The sequence below is a fragment of the Trichosurus vulpecula genome, chromosome 1, assembly GCF_011100635.1.
Source record: "Trichosurus vulpecula isolate mTriVul1 chromosome 1, mTriVul1.pri, whole genome shotgun sequence".
In the NCBI taxonomy this organism is placed as follows: Eukaryota; Metazoa; Chordata; class Mammalia; order Diprotodontia; family Phalangeridae; genus Trichosurus; species Trichosurus vulpecula.
In genome coordinates, this window is record NC_050573.1 from 447,231,772 (window position 1) to 447,250,542 (window position 18,771).

The window sequence follows — 18,771 nt, forward strand, 5'->3', positions numbered from 1 at the left end:
CATGCATCAGCTTCATTCTGGCCCTGGAAACTCCTTCAGTGTCTGGGGCCTCCTCACATTGGAACATTCATCCATCTTTGCATAAAGTAGGAGCTTAATATATTGTACAATAGAACCTCGGTTTACAAATTTAATTCGTTCCGAGATTCTGTTCATCATGTGATTTGTTCGTATTGCAAAGTGAATTTTCCCATAGAAAATAATGTAAAGTCGGATGATTGGTACCACATCTCAAAAAATATTCATATAAAAATAATCATTTATAATTTTAAGTTTTTTGTCCCTAATGCACCTGAGACACAATAGCAACGATTAGTACACAATATAAACTGAAAATAAAACAAATTATCCTGCACTTTACCTTTGAGAAGGGTCATGGCTGGTGTGAGGGAGATGAGAGGGAGGAGGAGGAGGAAAGGTTATTGCTTGGAAGGGGAATCTCCTTCCATGAGAACATCAGGGATTTCATCATTGGGAGTGTTCTCTCTTATGCTACTTTTACTAAAAGTAAGACTAACACCACTGCCTTCACTTATTTTTCATTTTTTAGGATCATTTTCATGTTTTGACTCCCTGATTTTTTTTCTTTATGTTTCCTTCTGACTAGGAATCTATCTGACGACGCTTGTTTTTGATGTTCTTTCAGAATGTCATGGAAATGCGACATAGCATTATTGTTAAAAATGTTCATGGCTTTCACTGCTGCAGCCTTATTTAGGTGACCTGAGGTTCCTTTGCTTGACATATGAAAGCAAAAAATCCCCAAAACCATTGCTCTAGTTGAGTGTCATCCCTTCGCACACTGTTCAAGTCCAAACATGATGTTTGTACTGCGAATTTTTGTTCGTCCTGCAAGACAAATTTTCCAAAAAGTTTTTCCTCATCCAGCGAAGCATACGTAAACTAGGTTACTCATAAACCAAGGTTCTACTGTAGTTTATTGAATCGAATAGAAATTTAAAGTTGGAAGTGACCTTAAAGATCAATAAAAGCTATTGATTTGTTGGTTTATTCATACATGTGCACAGGGTCAGTTGAAGGTAAAATTGGTAGATAGGTGAAGTTTGTTTTTCTTACTTCTCATTTCTTTATTCAATTTTCCATTTCCTAGTAATCAACTCTACCGCACTGAAATTGCCTCTGGTTCACACTGCCTTCTCTTTCCACCATCAAAACATTTTTGAGGAAAAGTTTCCATAAATTCATCCATACTTAGTTATAAATGACTAAAAATGCTTCATGTTTTGTCTATTCTAAGGGTAATTTAATTAAGGTAAAATATAGAGGACAAGTTTTAATCCAAGTGGGCCTTCCCAGTTTAGGTGACTTTCTAGCCCATTCAATCATAACCAGCCAGCACTGTGCGTACATTTGAAAAATCTGGTTCAGTTTGTCTCATATAGGATGCCTTCTCCTGGGGTTGTTGAGCTGATGGTGCTGGACAGGGGGAGTGTGAGAGTGTGAGGTGGGACCTCTTCTGGCAGAGCAGAGGATGGTAACGTAAATGGTTTTGCACGTGTGCTTTTTGTTTCTGTTTGCCTTGAAAAAGCCTCCTGTATTATAATGTGCTGTGATCTGCTTGAGGTCACAGAGTGTGCCAGAAGGCTCTGCAACAGTGATGTTGTCGCAGGGTCACTGACTGCTTCTCTGTTCTCATGGTCGGAATCATGGCCAGGGAAGGATAGGGAAGGGAAGAAGCGGTTGTACAGCTTCTGTTATGTGCTGGCTCTGTGCTTTCACCCTCACCACAGCTCTGGGAAATAGGTGTTATGATTATTCCCATTTTGCAGTTGAGGAAACTGAAGCAAACAGAGGTTAAGTGACTCACCCAGGGTCACGCAGCTAGGGAAGTATCTGGGGCTGAATTTGAACTCAGGTCTTCCTAACTTGAGGCTTAGTGCTCTGTCCAGTGTACCACCTAGCTGCCAAGGTAGTTAGCAGTTGTGGGTTTGTTAAAGACACCGTTGGGAAATAAAAAATAAACATATTTTATATGCCAGAAAAAAGGCTTTGAATATAGAATCCTTTGAGATCCCAAAACTTATTTCGCATTCACTTTTTTAATGTTTCTCTGTGTTTGTTTAAATAGGTAGTGCTCACATGATAGAGGCAGATGTTGTTCTTTCCTGTGATGGATCAGAGCCGATAATGGCTCATCCTCCTGAGACAAGCAGTGATAACACCCTCCGGGAGTGGTTAAACGAAGTGTTAAAAACCGACAAAGGCATCAAACTTGATTTTAAAAGGTATGTTGGAAAATGCCACGAATGGCTTATATTCCTAATAGAATTCACTTTCGATTGAATTGAATTTTTGTCATTTAACAAAAGTCTTCTTTCTCTTCCTTCAACCTCCCTTCCCACCCTCCTGTCTCCACTGGGGGAAAAAAAGAAAACAAAACTTTTGTATAGTGAAGCAAAACGAATTCTTGCATTGGCCACGTCCAAAAAAATACGTCTATTGTTCATCATCGATCCCCTAGAATTATGGTTGATCAGAGTTCTCAGGGCTTCCGAAGTTGTTTTGTCTTTAAAGTGTGGTGGTGTTGTTCTTCTAGTTCTGTTCAGTTCACTATGCATGAATCAGAAGTCTTCCCAGGTTTCTCTGAAACCATCGCATAATAGTATTCCATTACCAGTTATTACCATAATTTGTCCAGCCAGTCCCCAATTAATAGTTTCCAATTCCTTAATACCCCAGAGAGAACTGCAATAAGGATTTCTGTACCTGTAGGTATTTTTCCTCTTTCTTTGATCTCTTTGGGTCTTAAAACTAGAGCTGATATCGTTAGGTCCAAGGGTATGCACCGTTTAATAATTTTGGGGGCATAGTTACAAACAACTTTCCAGAATAGCTAGACCAATTCGCAGCTCTATCGTAAGCACGTTAATATGCCTGTTTTCCTGCAGCCCCTCTAACATTTGGGATTTTCTTTATCAACTCTACCCATGTTATGGGGAAGAGAGCTTTAGAGTTGCTCTAATCTTTATTTCTTTCTTTATTCGTATGTTTGAAAATCTCTTCCCTCCCCCCCCCCCACATTGAAATTTTGGAAAGAAATCAGTTTGATAGTTGTCTTCTTTACTAACTGGGAAAGCCTTAGGTGGTTTTTTGTTGTTGTTGTTGACTAGGAAGTATTCTGTGTAAGTTCAATTGAGGATAGATTCTTGAATATAGTCACGGTTTGACTGAGTAGGCAAAGTGGATAGGCAATCCATATTATAGGACTAAAAAAGGGTCTTACAGCTAATAATTGGAAAAAAGTAGCATCTACTATTGAAAGATTACTTTTCTCTTCTATTTAATCTGAAAATAGAAGAGTGACATTCTGAAGTCAGAACAGATGTTGATGACAGAATCATTCTTGAGTGGGCATAGGACTTGATGAAGTCCCATTTTGTAGCTCAGACTAATTGTTTATGGCTCTTTTAGACATAAATGAAATTCTTTACTTCTGGAATGAAATTTACCCTGGTGGCGAATGGAGCAATAAACAAATGCCTGCTGCTTAGAGGATTAACATATTTAACAACAGCCTAACTGATTACCACTATTTAGAAAAGGAGCTCAAGTGAGTGTTCTACTGCATTAATATTGTAATATTCATATGGATATGACAATTGTTAACTCCTTAACGGGCTATATTCCTTTGACCTTTTTTTGTGGTGCTCTGCTAGAGTCGTGACTCGATAATGATTATGCTATGTATCTTTGGAGAAGTAGGAGCTGAGTCATTTTCATTCCTATTGCTACTGTTCCTTGTAGTTTCTGTGACACTCTGGTAGGTACAAAAATTAATTTAGGTTTCTGGAAGATTTGCTTAGAGAGTTGTATTTGGGGTCTAGGGATGGGATGCTGAAGTTAAAAGATTTTCTGATCTGTTGAAAGTGCTAGAAAATGACATGACTTTCCAATATGATAAAATATTACACTAATATTTTTACTTCTGGAATAAGTACTATGATCCCGAATATTTACATTGGGATAATATGGATATACTATAGTAGAAAGAACACCTAAATTTGAAGTCAGAAAATCTGAGTTAAAGGTCGAGCATTGTCACTTGCTAGCCATTTGATGAGGGGTAAGTAACTTACACTCTCTAGGCCTAAGTTTTCTCATCTGTAAAATTTGGCTGACTGTTACCTTCCTCACAAGGTTTTGTGAGGAAAGTGTTTTGTAAATGTGAGTGGTTGAGTGATTTCTTGTTCCTTCCACATTTTCCAGTTGATATGATTCTACCCCATGTTTAGCTTTTTAATATTTTTTTAAATTATGAAGTATCAATGAATATATTGCTTGATTTAGAATGTTTTCACAAATTTTGTAGAATTTCTTTCTTCATCCTTTACATTAGAATGTTGATAATACACTGTAATTATCTTCATGGTGGGTAGTTTGTATTGCTCTAATGAGTATGATAAGCAAGGTGAGATGTCCTGGTTTCTTATTTAATAATTTCTTTTTACCTCTGGGCACAGTGCTTCTCCAGGGAGAACCCATGTACTTCTTTTTATGAAGCTGCATCTCCTTCATGTATTTAGGTTTTATTTGTAGTGAAAATGTCTATGGACATGGACAAGTTCCACCAGTTAATTAGTCATTAAACAAAGACTTTATATTAAACATGCAGTAAGTTAAATGAATATAAGCAATAAAAAACTGAGTAATTTTGATCCAGAATCCTCCTTATTAGCACTATATCCAAAGAAGATAGTGACAATAACAAAGAAGTCTCATCCATATAAAAATGTTCATAGAAGCATTATTTGTGATGACAAAAAGCTGAAAACAAAATTGGTGTCCAGTGATTGAGGAATCGCTGAACAAATTGTGGAATATAAGTCTTTTGAGAAATTGTTGCCCTGTAAAGAATGACAGATATGAACAAAACAGAGAAATATGGAGAGACTTGTGATACAGTCAAAATAAGGTAACTGAAGCTCAAAGTTCTGAGCATAATTTATTAGTAAAGCATGAATTTACCAATAGATATGATCTCACGGGCAGCTAAGTGGCATAGTAATTAGAGCACCAGCCCTGGATCAGGAGGACCTGAATTCAAATCCAACCTCAGACAGTTGACATATTTACTAGCTGTGCATCCTTGGGCAAGTCACTTAACTCCGATTGCCTTGCCCTCCCCACTCCAAAAAAAAAGAAAGGAAAAAAAAATATGACTGCAACTTCTTAGCAGAGCTAAGAGGGGGACAGCTCTTTTTTATAGTTTTAGTGACTATAGAACAAAGAAGAGGACTTTTTAGGTGGGGAACAAGTTATGATTGGTTAAAAGAGCTTGACATCGTGAGTGATGAAATCAGCAATTGGTTATAGAGCTGAGGTGTGGTTGGTTGGTTGGCAAGTGGGAATGAGGGGCTAGGAACAACTCCTTGTTTCCCTCTTGTGACAAAGAATTGTTCATTATTTGGGTCCACCTGCAAGGTCAGAGACAATGGGACAACTTTGTTGGATAGCAAACCAGCATCCTTGAAGGATAGCTTGGTGGCGTAAAGACACTAGAACAGACTCCTTGATGTCCATCTGCATCCCTCAAGGACAGCAGATTTCCTTGAAGCAAGAATAGAACAATGAGTGATTGTAGGACAGTTGGATTTGTAAACTTAACCCACTATAAGCCAGCTGAATTTCTGAACTAAGTTCAGAGACAAAGGATCATGACATAGGCAGTAACAAGACAAAAGCATATAATTGTAAATAGCAATTAAAAATACAAAATCAGTCTGATCATTTCACTTGTATGAAGTGAAGGAAGAGTGAAGGAATTAGAACCAGAAGAACAAGGTACATGGTGACTGCACCAGCGTAAACCAGAGCCAAAATTTGAGATTCTTACATCTGGAGAAAATTCATCTGGCAGTATGGTGCTGAGGTCTGCCCATCTCAGGTGCATTTGCACTGGGAGAGGGATTGGCCTATTCCCATAGTGTAGGACCATGGAGGTGGTAGCCTAGGGTTTGGTGAAGGAGTGGCACCACCACAGGAAAGAGGCCATTCCCCTCCTCATCATTCTCTATACCTCAGAGCAAAACCCTAGTATAACTCCACACTGGGTGTTAGGACTTTGAGATAAAGTGTAAATGGAAAGATCACAAAAGTCAGGTCAGATTTAGGGGTAAATGTTAATATGATAGTGCCAAAGTTAAAAGACAAAGCCATCCTTTCTGTAAATAATAGAAAAAAAAATCCAACTTTTTAAGGGAGAATGTGCTTTGTAAAGGGTTTGTTGGGAAGGGTTTGTTGTATCAAAACAAAATAAATCAATACTTTAAAAAAATATGATTCTCAGCACTGTCTGCCCCTTTTCTTCCACTCTGCCACCAGTATTATAGAAGGGACTCATATAAGTTTCAGGGCCATTTTGTATTTCATAAGGCTTTTTTAGAGTAAAACATGGTCTTTTTCAGCAGTATGTATTCTGTATACATATTTTAATATTGTACAAAATCCTTGACAGATGACTTTGTTTCACTGATTATCTAAGTGTCAACATCAAGTGAGACATAAAACAGGGAGACATGTACTTAGTACAGGTTTTCACCAGTGTAATGAAAAATGTCCTATGCAAAATCAACATAGTGGAAAGATGCCTTCTAAGTAATGAGGTTTTCCACATTAACGGTTGCAGATGGCATTATGTTGATTTGCTATAAGTCTTAAACACTGAAATCAAATCATTCAAAGGCCATTGGCCAAACAATCGTCATGGGAAAAGCCAAGTGGATGAAGAATAAATATTGCCCAGATTGTAAATTAGATGGGTAATCTGTTGATTTGCTGTATTAGTAACTACATCATAGACAGACATTGTAGGTGGACGATGAGCTGGGTAAAAATTGAATAGGAGAAGAGGGGGCTGATCCACGTGATCTAGTTACTTCCTGGCTTAAAATTCTATTATATTTATACCAGTGTTTTTCTAGTGATAGTACATCACTGGAAAAAAAAACCCACCATGATTTTTGTGGGCATTGGCTAGATCCCACATAAAGAATTGACAAAACAGCCAGAGTAGAAAATGATAGAGAGAGAGCAGGGAGGGTGAGTGGGCAGAGTTACTTTGCAGCTATTTCTTTCTCCTTGAGACATGGTTTGTATATGTCCACAACTACAGAATGATTGGATATGCTCATAGGGTTTCGTCTTTTCATGCTGCCTTTTCTTCACATCAAAAGCAGACCTGGCCTCAGGGGAAACCGTGGAGTCTATAAAATTTGCCTTGAAAATCATAAAGTGTCCACCATTTGCACAGGAAGTTTTGGGTGTTGGGAGGCACAAAGTTGGACTGATAGACAGTCAAGGTCATGTCTACTATCCCAATGAACATTCAGTATTTGTGGTAGTGTTATATATCCTGATGACAGAATGATAGTCATCCTTGTTTTGTCTGCTTTGATGAGATCTCAGCCAGATTGATGAGAAAACTCAATCACATAGACTAGACCTTAGGGTGCGTGATGTCAGAACTGTGAGAGATAGTAGTGCCAAAGGTTGCTCCAAGGTATAGCACTTTGTCCCAAAGTGCTGGATGTGGATCTGGTCCATCTCACCTAGGATGACAACTGCAAGCTTTGATCAGAAGAGATTCCAAGCATATTATTCACTAATCTCCACAGTGATTCTCTTCTCACTTTAAGCAGACTCCCTGGGCACTGTATTCTTGATGACCAGAGCATCAACCCTTCCCCTACAAATGAAAACTCAGGTCAGTGAGGCTTAATAGGAACCTTTTCTCCCTCGAAACCTTGACCACTGCGGCCTCAGGTATCTGTCCTGATCACCAAGTGAATTGAACCTTCTTCATCTACCTCCTTGGCCACCGCTGTCCTCAAAGCAATGAAGGCACCAGCCCCCAAAGCCACCCTAGCCCCCCAAATTTCCTTGGCCTTCATGGTCACTACCTCTTCCACACCTTTCAAACCCACAGATTCTCTTGGGGACTGAATTATGGCCTTATGAAAAGATTGTTTGGGAGAGGAACTGGAAGTAAGCAGATACTGCAGCCACACACAGATACCCAATTTATATACTCCAAATGGGCAGCAGACTCCTTTGGCTTCTAATACCTTGATTTTAGGGGAATCTCAATTTTGAGAAACCCAAAGGACAGAAGAGAAAGGCATGGTGGGTGTAGGTAGGCTGCAGCATATTACCAGTGACTAGATGGCTTCTCTGACTTGCTCATTAAAAGTACCATAAAATGCCTCCTTATGGAAGGATATGGGCCAGTCACCAGGAAAAAGCACAGGATAACTGATGGACCAGCCAAATGCTGCAGTGATAGACACAAACCATTACAAGAACTAGATGAAGGCCTCTATTGAGTTAATTAGGTCTTCCATGGAGGATTTATGGATGGAAATAGGCAGAAACCACTCAGGAAAAGGCAGAGGTAGATGACAGCTTTTTCCTGTGGACAGAGCATCCACATCTATGGGATCATAGATCTTTTGAAGTAAATGCCTGTATTATCACCATTTTCCTTATGCCAATATATCTTAGTGTATAGAAAGTGAAAATAGAGAAATTTAAATAGAACCATAGATAGAACTATAAATTGGAGGGGGGGGGTAATTTATAGTTATAGAAAGGGATCCTAAAAATCATCCAGTCTAATTCCTTAATTTTATAGATGAAACAACTAATTTGGCCCAGAGAGGTTAAGTCACACACTCAGTGTCACACAGGTAGTCCTTTTTTCTCACAATATATTGCTTTTGGTTTATGGTATAATGCTTACTTAATTTTTGCTAAATGTTCTGGTCTCTCTGACCTTTCATTTATCTTCCTGTCTGTATATATACTAATGGGGAAGCAGTGTGGTGTAGTGAGTAGAGCTCTGGACTTAGAGTCAGGAAGGCCTCAGATCTTGCCTCCAACCCCTAACAATTGTGTGGTCCCAGGCAAATCACTTAGCTTCTCTGAGCCTCAGTTCCTTCAGCAATAAAATGAGGCTGTTGGACTAGGTGACTTCTTTGGTCTCTGCCAGCACGAAATGTATGATGCTGTGGTTTTTTAAAATTGTCTTTCTTATGATTTTCTGGCCTTTCCTCCAAATCAAATCCAAACCATTCAGTTATAAAAGCAAACAATTTTAAACAAATGCTGAAAAATAGGTTCTTAATCACTTTGTTGTACATATATGGGGATTGATAGACGCCGAAGGAATGTTATGATCTACTCATTTAAACTGCTGGCATTTACAGGTACTTTGTATTGATATTTTTACTTATTTTAATAGTATTGTTTCTGTCTTAAAACTACCATTTTTCTCATACTTGATTTTAAACTTTCTTCTTTCATATAGATGTCTTTTTTAATGAAAAGCATTTTCAGTTTTCAATTTTGAAAAATAGGATTTGATGCACAGAAATATGATGTGTAAGTAGGTTTTCAAGAGAATCATCAGTCTGTTAACAAGCATTATTAAATGCCTACCATGTGCCAGGCACCGCTGAGCATGATGGATACAAGTAAAAAAGATTATATATTCCCTGCTTTCACGAAGCTTACATTCTAACCAGACAGATAAGTACAAATTTAAGTATTTAGAGAATAAGCGTAAGGAGAATGAATAAAAGGTAATTAGAGAGGGAAAAGTACTAGTAATTTGCAGAATCAGGAAAGATTTCATGTAGGAAGTGATGCTTGAGCAGCATCCTGAAGGAAGACAGGGATTCTGTGAGGAGATGAGGAGAAGGTACATTCTACACACTGGGGATGACCAGTGCTTTGTGTGAAGATCAAAGAAGGCCAATTTCAGCTGAATCAGAGATTACTAGTGGGAGTAGTGTCCATGAGGCTGCAAAGATAGGTTGGAGCCAGGTTGTGAAGGGCTTTGAAAGCCAACGAGAGGAGTTTATATTTTATTCTAGAGGCAGGAGGAAGCCAGTGGATTTTTCTGGGTAGAAGAGGGACACCGACTGTCATAAAACCAATAGCCTAACACCTGCCTCCAAGCAAGTTAGGCTAGTTTTTCATTTAAAGGTGTAGAGACCATCCTTGAAGCAATATTGACTCAAGAATCTAAAGACTCTTGGTGTGGACATCATTTTCTGGTCACGTGAGCTCAAAGTAGCCATGGGGATCTGCAGGCATTCCCTAATACTTGGCTGGTGAAGAAAGGTATTTGACTGAGGCAAGTGAGCTGTTCTCAGCTGAATCACCTGAAGGGTCCTCAGGGCCTATCCTTGTTGAGTTTCCTTCTCCTCCTATGGCTGAGTAAATCTCCTTTTTCTAACTGTTGAATGACCTAGTAGTACCTCATTTGTTCCAGTATCAAACATAAGCTACCAGAGAACTGGTCTGAGTCAGGCCCGGCGCAGAACATGGTCACATCTACACTTGAGGAAAATTATTTTGGCAGCTGTGTGATGGTTAGGTGAGAGTAGGGGGAGACTTGAATTAGGGAGATAAAGGAAGAGGCTGTTGTACTAGTGCGGGTGAGAAGTGGTGAAATCCTGAACCTAGGTGGTGGCCATGTGAGAAGAGAGAAGGGGTCAGCTGTGAGAGAGATTGTGAAGGCAGAAATGGCAAGATTTGGCAGTTAGTCATATTATTTATATGTATATATATATATATATATATATATGTATGTATATATGTATATGTATACATATATATGATTATCAAATCATATAAAATTATCAAATATATATCAATCATATATATATATATGATTATACATATAATGAATGTGGAGCTGAGGATGATGTCAACATTATGAATCTATTGTGCAAAAGAATGGTGGGTGGTCAGAAATAGGGAAGTTTGAAAGAGGAGTGGGTTTTGGGGAAAAGATAAATTCTATTTTGGACATGTTGAGTTTATGACGTCTCTTGATATCTTATTTGAAATGACCAACGGACAATTAGATACACAGGGGAAACATTGGCATTGGATATAGAGATCTTGAAAGTCTTCTGTATAGAAATATTAATAAAACTCATAGAGGCTCATGAGGTTATGAAGAGAGTGTAGAATGAAGAGAGAAGAGGGACAGTTCAGAACCCTGGACAATACCTGTAGTTAAGGGGTGTGATATAGGTGATGAAACAACAAAGGAGACCAAAGGAAAGGTCAGAGAGGCCAGAGGAGAACCAGAAAGAAGTAGTGCCATGAAAACCCAAAGATGAGAGAATATCCAGGAAAGGGGAGTCAATAGTACTAAATGTTTTGGACAGAGAGGCCAAGTAGAATCATTTTTGACATCACTCACGATTGCCCTGATTCCATGTTTAGAAGCAGTCATAGAGAGTAGGGTGAGCAGAGTCTATGGTCTTTTAGTTGTACCCACAATTTTTTTTGGTTGTTTTATGAACTTATGATTTCATTGTTGTAGGCAGTTCCTGGTGAGGAAACTCCCTCTACCAATGCAGATCAGCATCTGTTCTTTAATTTAATAGTCTTAGACAAGAGTGACACAGTTAGGGTCTCACAGCCTGTGTCAGAGGGGAGACTTGAATCCAGGTCTTGCAACTTCAAGACTGACTTTATTCATTTTCCATCATGCCAAGCTGTTTTTATGATCCATATAACATTAATTTGCTGCTGTAAGGAGCTATTTTGAGATCTGTTAAATTTGAGAACTAATTTTTCAGCTTTTTAACTAGGAATCTTTTTAAAAAATAAATTATAGAAATTTTTAAAATAAATCTGCTAACAGTAAAATATAATTAAAAACACAAATAATAAAGCAAAGATTTAATATTCATATTGTATGTAATCCCCATCAAAGTAGTAACATTATTATTTTGTTAGCATTAAAAGGTAATTTAATTGTACATATGAATTCTAATTACTAATGGATGGCCAAAGTAGTTCATGAAACTGGCTACTAATGTAGAAAGGGAGTACTGACACTCATGAAATCGTGGATCGTTGAACCACTGAAGTCTGACTATTTAACAGATAATATTTGATGATGCCACACTTCCTATCCAAGTTTAGTTTTTGAGATCTTTCGATGTGGAAACTACCCACTACCCTAACTTATCATCTTAGAGTGTGTCAGAGGCACTGAGAGCTTAAATGACTTGGCTTGGTCACCCAACAAGTATATGTCAGAGGGAAGACCCACGACCTAGTGACTCCAAGGCTTCTTTTTATTCAAAGAACAACACTACTTCTCCAAGACTTATTTTAGTTAACCTTTAAACATTTTTTCCACTATGAAATAGAAAATGATTACAAAGTTGTGAACCTGAGTGACTGGATGGATATCGATAGTTTCAGCAGAAATAGGGAAGTTAGAGGAGTGGATTTTGAGGGAAATAGAGAGTTCTGTGTTGGACGTATTGAGTTTCAGGTGTCTGCAGGAGATGTACTTCAAAATATCTAAGTGACAGTTGGTAAAGCAAGACTGAAGCTTGGAGGAGAGAAGAGAACTAGATATATATAGATTTAGGAGTTATCATCATACATATATGATAATTAAACCCATAGAAGAAAGGAGGGTCCAGGATGAAGCCTTGGGTACATGCACAGATTTGCTTGGCCCCAGCAGACAGAACCAGGAAGGGAGAAGTTTGAGATTTGGAGCTTCATAGAAGGAATAGAGCTGCCCCAAACTAGAATCATTTGCTTCAGGAAGTAGTGATTTCATAAGCACTGAAGGTCCTCAAGTGGAGGTTAGCTAGTCAGACTTGTTGGAAATATTGTAGAGGAGATACTTGTTCAGGTATGCATTGAGCTAAATGACCTCTGAGGGCCCTTACAACCCAATTTCTGTAATTCAATAACCTTCTTAGGTGCGTTTCTGAAAAAAAAATACACCTAAAAAGATAACTGATACAATCATGTAATGTAAGAATGTTAAAGTGACAAAACCTTTTAACCGGTATAAGGGACAAGAAAGTCTAAAGAAAACAAAACTGAAAATTCTGTTAGTGTGAATTAAGCCTTATGACTTGTTCATAGATGAGTATAGCTAAGATAGAAATACCGTTAGAAAAGAAATGCCAAAGAACTTATTCTAATACCAACAGGTAAGCAGTGAAAAAAGCAGATTAAAAACATATCCAGGTTTGTGTTAATTGGCCTCTAATGTCCCTTTCAGCTCAAAATCTGTGATCCTCTGATCTTTTAGTAGAGAGGTCCAGGTATTTCTCATGTTATGTTATAGTACATTCTTGAAACTCTGTTAGTACTTAATGAATCCTTGTTGAGTAATATTATCTTCCCACAGGAACAATGTAATAATTGTGGTCATATCCATGACCAAGGACTAAGCCTAACAATGATATTTAATAACTCACATTTACATAGTCCTTTAAGATTTGCAAGGCATTTTTCTGACAACAACCCTGTGAAGCAGGGAATATATTTGTTATGATCTCCATTTTATAGATGACATTTTGAGACTCTGAGAAGTAAAAGGAATTTCCCTTGGATCACACAGCCATTAAGTGTTTGAGGTAGGCTTCTAACTTTAGTCTCCTGCCTCCTAGTCTGGGGATGGCGAGGATACAGAGAAAATGACAGACAGACAGAGAAAGAGAAACTCCTTTGTCTTCTGATAGTGGAATGTCCTTTATGAATTCGGTGTATGGAGATGAGCCTCAGGGCTTTTTAAAAACACTGCCTGCTCAAGCATGGTGTCATGGAATAAGAACTGACATTTTAGAAGGATTCAAGGTTTATAAAGCATTTGACATACATTACTTAGCAGGCATTTGAGATATATAACCTCTCAAGACATAATAAAAGCATGTTGTGTAAATGATAGATGTACCAAAGTCATCCAACAAGCGTTTATCAGGTACCTTCTATGTGCCAGGAGCTGTTCTAGGTCCTGGCATGCTCTCAGGAAGCTTACATCGTATCATTTGAGGCTCACAGCAATCCAAAAGATTAGGTCCTACGTTACTGTTATTCCCATTTCATGGATATAAATAGACTAAGGGGTAGACAAGTGAAATGACTTGCTTAGGGTCACACATCTAGTAAGTGTCAAAATAGTTTAACGCAGGTCTTTCTCACTGCAAATCCAGTCCTCTCTCCACTATGCCAAATCTTGTTATAACAGAAGTAGATTTGTAGGTCAAGATGGTAGGTTCAAATTCCTACTCTGTTACTTAGAACCTTTGTGACTTTGGGCATATCACTTTAAGCCTTTGGGCTACAATTTCCTCATTTGTAAAATGTGGAGGAGGGAGTAGATGATCTTTAAGTTCCCTTTCATCTCTGTATTCTATGTTCATAGGTTCTTTCTCTCTGTAGCTTCTCAAAACAAGCTTCATGGCTACTGCTGCAGAAACAATCAAGTGAGTGTGAAAGAAGTAGAGAAGTGAAATGTAGGTAATAACAGCTGTTTTGAGTGAGCAAAGCAGAGAAATGGTAGTAGAGAATGTCTGTACATATTTTTGCAAGAGCCAAACTTAGTTGGTTAACAATTCTTTTACTTAATTGCTTCCCAACAGGTTGTTAAACAAAATTATATTTTTACATGAAGAGCTGTGTGTGTAAATGAATACTGGTTTGTCTTGGTATTATCAATTCAGCAAGTTTCTCATCTTCTTGATATCATACTTGAATACTTTTTTCTTTGTTTTAGCTGATGAAGTTTAGAAACACAAAAATGATACTCTGCCACCACCTGCTGGTAATGAGTATTGAGGCAAAGGAAATGAATTTTTTAGTCTCTAAAACTCAGAGTGTTGTAGGCTAGTCTAACTGGCCAGCAACTTGTAAGAACGATTTTATATCAAGCAACAAGATAGGGTAAATATTATCAGAATGTAATTGTTTTTACTTTTAGAAAATCAAAAATTGTTTCTTAAAGGATCATTTTAGTTGAGATTTGCTTTTGGAAAGGCAGTGTTTAAAGTTGCTTATCATTTGCTATTTATTATTACTGTTATTTACTATTTTGATGACAAATCAGTTCTATCAGCCTGTGTAACATTACATTAACAATACAATTAGGTCATAAGAATGGGTAGTATAGATATTGTTCTGATTAGATAATTTTTATTATAAAAAGTAATTATAGAAGAGGAGGGCAATTATTTATAATACAGTAGAACCAAGGATTTAGAATCAAAAGGGACTTTAAAAGGCCATCTAATCCAACACCTGCATTTTACAGATGAGGAAACTGAAGCCCAGAAAGGATAAGTGATTTGTCCAAAGTCATACAAGGGAGTTAAAAATAACAGATCTGTGATTTGAACCCAGGTCCTCTGACTCTTAATCCAGTTATCTTTCAGAACATTGAAGGATACTTTAACTTTTGAAAACTGGCTACATTTCATTTATCTATAGGACTTTTTCCCCAGAGAGAATTAGTTATATCATATTGTTAATCAAGATAATACTGAGCATCATCTGCCTATCATACAGAAGAAATACTTATGTATCTCAAGTTGTTCCTCTGTCATCTAAGTACAGCTAATAGTTTATATGTTTATGTATGTACGTGTGTATATGTATGTGTATATATGTGTGCATATACATATCTGTGTCACTACACACACACACACACACACACACACACACACACACGTATATATCACTTACATTGTGCCAGGCACTCTGATAAGTGCTTTACAATTATTATCTCATTTGATCCTCACAACAACCCTGGGAAGTAAGTGCCAAGATTCCCTTTACAGTTGAGGAAACTGAGGCAAACAGAGGTTTGCGTGACTTGCCCAGGCTAACACAGCTCTCTGTAGTGCCTGAGGCTGGATTTGAACTTTGATCTTCCTGACTCCAGGCCCAGCACTCTATCCACTGTGCTACAGTAACATGAAATGTAGCTACTTTGAATTAATAGCATTACTTAATGTTTTCTAAGACTAGATTAAAATATATTTAAACTTTTGTACAGATTGCAATTTGAAACTGAAATTTGTAGAGTTTCAGTTTTCCCAATTTGGTAAGATGAGTTGAATATTTTATCAGAAAATACTTCCAAGTATAATTGTGAGGTCTTCATTATTTCAACTCTCCAAATTTCCCTCTTCTGCTGAGAGAGTGTTCTACAGAGACAGAGCACTTGACTATGAAGTTCGAATTCTACTTCTTGTGATTATTGCCTATACAACCTTGAGCAAGTTACCTAACCTCCCTGGGCCACAGTGAGAGGACTGGACTAAATGGCCTCAGAGTTGCCTTGTAGCTCTAGATTTATGATCCAGTAAGAGTGAACAGCTTCATAAGGCTGAGACAAAATGGCTGAGAAACAAAAGGCAACATTGTATGCTTTCCACATTTGGACAAGATACCGGCCTAAAGAGAAGCAGACTGACCAGGCCCCACTTACTACAGAAAAAAACTGGAATCTGCACTAGATTGAATAATGATCAACAAATTCAATGCGAAACTATAGTAAGTGACTTCATCTATACTAGAACTGCGCATAAAGTCAGCCAGAAGCCCACTGGCAAAGGAAAGGGGGCTACAAATCAACAAAGCCAGGGTAAAAATAATTGGCCAGAACCAGAACAATTTATACACAGACAATAACATTGGAATGAAAAACACTTTGGAAATACTTAAGAATTCTGATTAATACAATGAACACCCCAGTCACATTATCCACTTCCTGACAGAGAAATGATGGACTCAAGGTACAGAGACACAAATTTTTGTACATGATCACTTCATGGATTTGTTTTCTTTGACTGTGCTTACTTGTTACAAGATTCCCTACCTGCCCTGCACGGTTTTTAATGGAGGAGAAGTGATTGGAAGGAGAAGGGGAAGTTAGTAATAGTGATAGCAATAAAAAGATGATTATTGAAACATTTTTTAAAAATGCGCAGAAGAGAACACAAGGAAATTCAGAAGGAAGCACAGATGAACAGGACAGTTTTTTTAAGGAGGAAAAGGCAGAATTTATTTGCAAGATAATATGCAATTTAATTTTACAGCTATTTAAAATTATATAAAATGTAAGATACAACTACTGGTTACCTATGAATAAAACTAAGCATGAGGAAAAAATATCTGTGTATTACAGATAGGTATCTTTTTAGAAATTGGACTCAATTGGCTGATATCTTGTGGTACTAGCTGCTATTTGGAAATTCCCAAGGAATGTTTGTTGAGAGTAATGCTATACAATAGTATACAATCACTCAAAGTCCTTGAAATCAGGGTGTCCAGGAAGGAGTGGACAAAGGAAGAAGAAATTTACATGCAAGAAATATTTCATTTAGAGAGAGGCGGAGCCAAGATGGCAGCTGGAAAGCAGGGACTAGCGTTGAGTCCCTCTAAACACCTATAAAAAATGACTCTGAACCAATTCTAGAACTGCAGAACCCACAAAATAGCAGAGGGAAGCAGGGCTCCAGCCCAGGACAGCCTGGATGGTCTCTGGGTGAGGTCTATCCCGCACAGAGCTGGGAGCGGAGCAGAGCGGAGAGGAGCAGAGCCCAGCGTGGGCGGCGTGGACCAACCAGACCAGGAGCCGGGCGGAGCATGCCCTAGCGCCCTGAATCAGTGAGCTATGGCAGTTACCAGACTTCTCAACCCACAAACACCAAAGACAACAGAGAAGGTCAGTGGGAAAAGCTGTGGGACTGGAAGGAGTTCGTGGTTCGGCCACTGCCCTGGGGCAGCGGAGGTGGGGCAGCTACAGTACTAGAGCTGCAGTTGCTTCTGGCCCCAGGCCCACCTGGTGGGAGGAATTAAGTGGCAGATCAGAGCAGGAGTGAAGAGCCTGCTGAAGATCTAAATCCAGTCTGGGTTGGGGGTTCTTGGGGAAGGAGGAGTGCTGGTGTGGCAGAGCTGGCGCATCCCCCCAAGCTTGGAACATAGTTCTTTTAACTCTACAAGCAGTCATACCCTGCTGAAAAACTCAAGGGTCAAGTAAGTTGGCTGGGAACATGGCCAGGCAGTGAAAACGGACCCAAAAAAATACTGAAAAATACACCGAAGAAAACAACACCTTAAAAAATAGACTAACTCAAATGGCAAAAGAGCTCCAAAAAGCCAATGAGGAGAAGAATGCTTTGAAAGGCAGAATTAGCCAAATGGAAAAGGAGGTCCAAAAGACCACTGAAGAAAATACCACCTTAAAAATTAGATTGGAGCAAGTGGAAGCTAGTGACTTGATGAGAAATCAAGATATTATAAAACAGAACCAAAGGAATGAAAAAATGGAAGACAATGTGAAATATCTCATTGGAAAAACCACTGACCTGGAAAATAGATCCAGGAGAGATAATTTAAAAATTATTGGACTACCTGAAAGCCATGACCAGAAAAAGAGCCTAGATATCATCTTTCAAGAAATTATCAAGGAGAACTGCCCTGATATTCTAGAGCCAGAGGGTAAAATAGAAATTGAAAGAATCCACCGATTGCCTCCTCAAATAGATCCCCAAAAGAAAACTCCTAGGAATATTGTCACCAAATTCCAGAGCTCTGAGATCAAGGAGAAAATATTGCAAGCAGCCAGAAAGAAACAATTTGAGTATTGTGGAAACCCAATCAGAATAACCCAAGATCTGGCAGCTTCTACATTAAGAGATCGAAGGGCTTGGAATACGATATTCCGGAGGTCAATGGAGCTAGGATTAAAACCTAGAATCACCTGCCCAGCAAAACTGAGTATCATGCTCCAAGGCAAAATATGGATTTTCAATAAAATAGAGGACTTTCAAACTTTCTCAGTGAAAAGACCAGAGTTGTAGAAAATTTGACTTTCAAACACAAAAATCAAGAGCAGCATGCAAAGGTAATCAAGAAAAAGAACAAGGAAAAGAAATTGCAAGGGACTTACTAAAGTTAAACTGTTTTGTT

General features: G+C 38.3%; 1 protein-coding gene across 1 annotated transcript in view; it reads left to right on the plus strand.

The window, feature by feature from the left end:
• FAM151B (family with sequence similarity 151 member B) overlaps positions 1-18,771 on the plus strand; it is an 82,785-nt gene that overhangs the window by 14,598 nt on the left and 49,416 nt on the right. Inside the window, exon 3 of the mRNA XM_036734671.1 lies at positions 2,090-2,246. Coding sequence (XP_036590566.1) covers positions 2,090-2,246 — 157 coding nt within the window. The remainder of the gene's footprint in view (positions 1-2,089; positions 2,247-18,771) is intronic.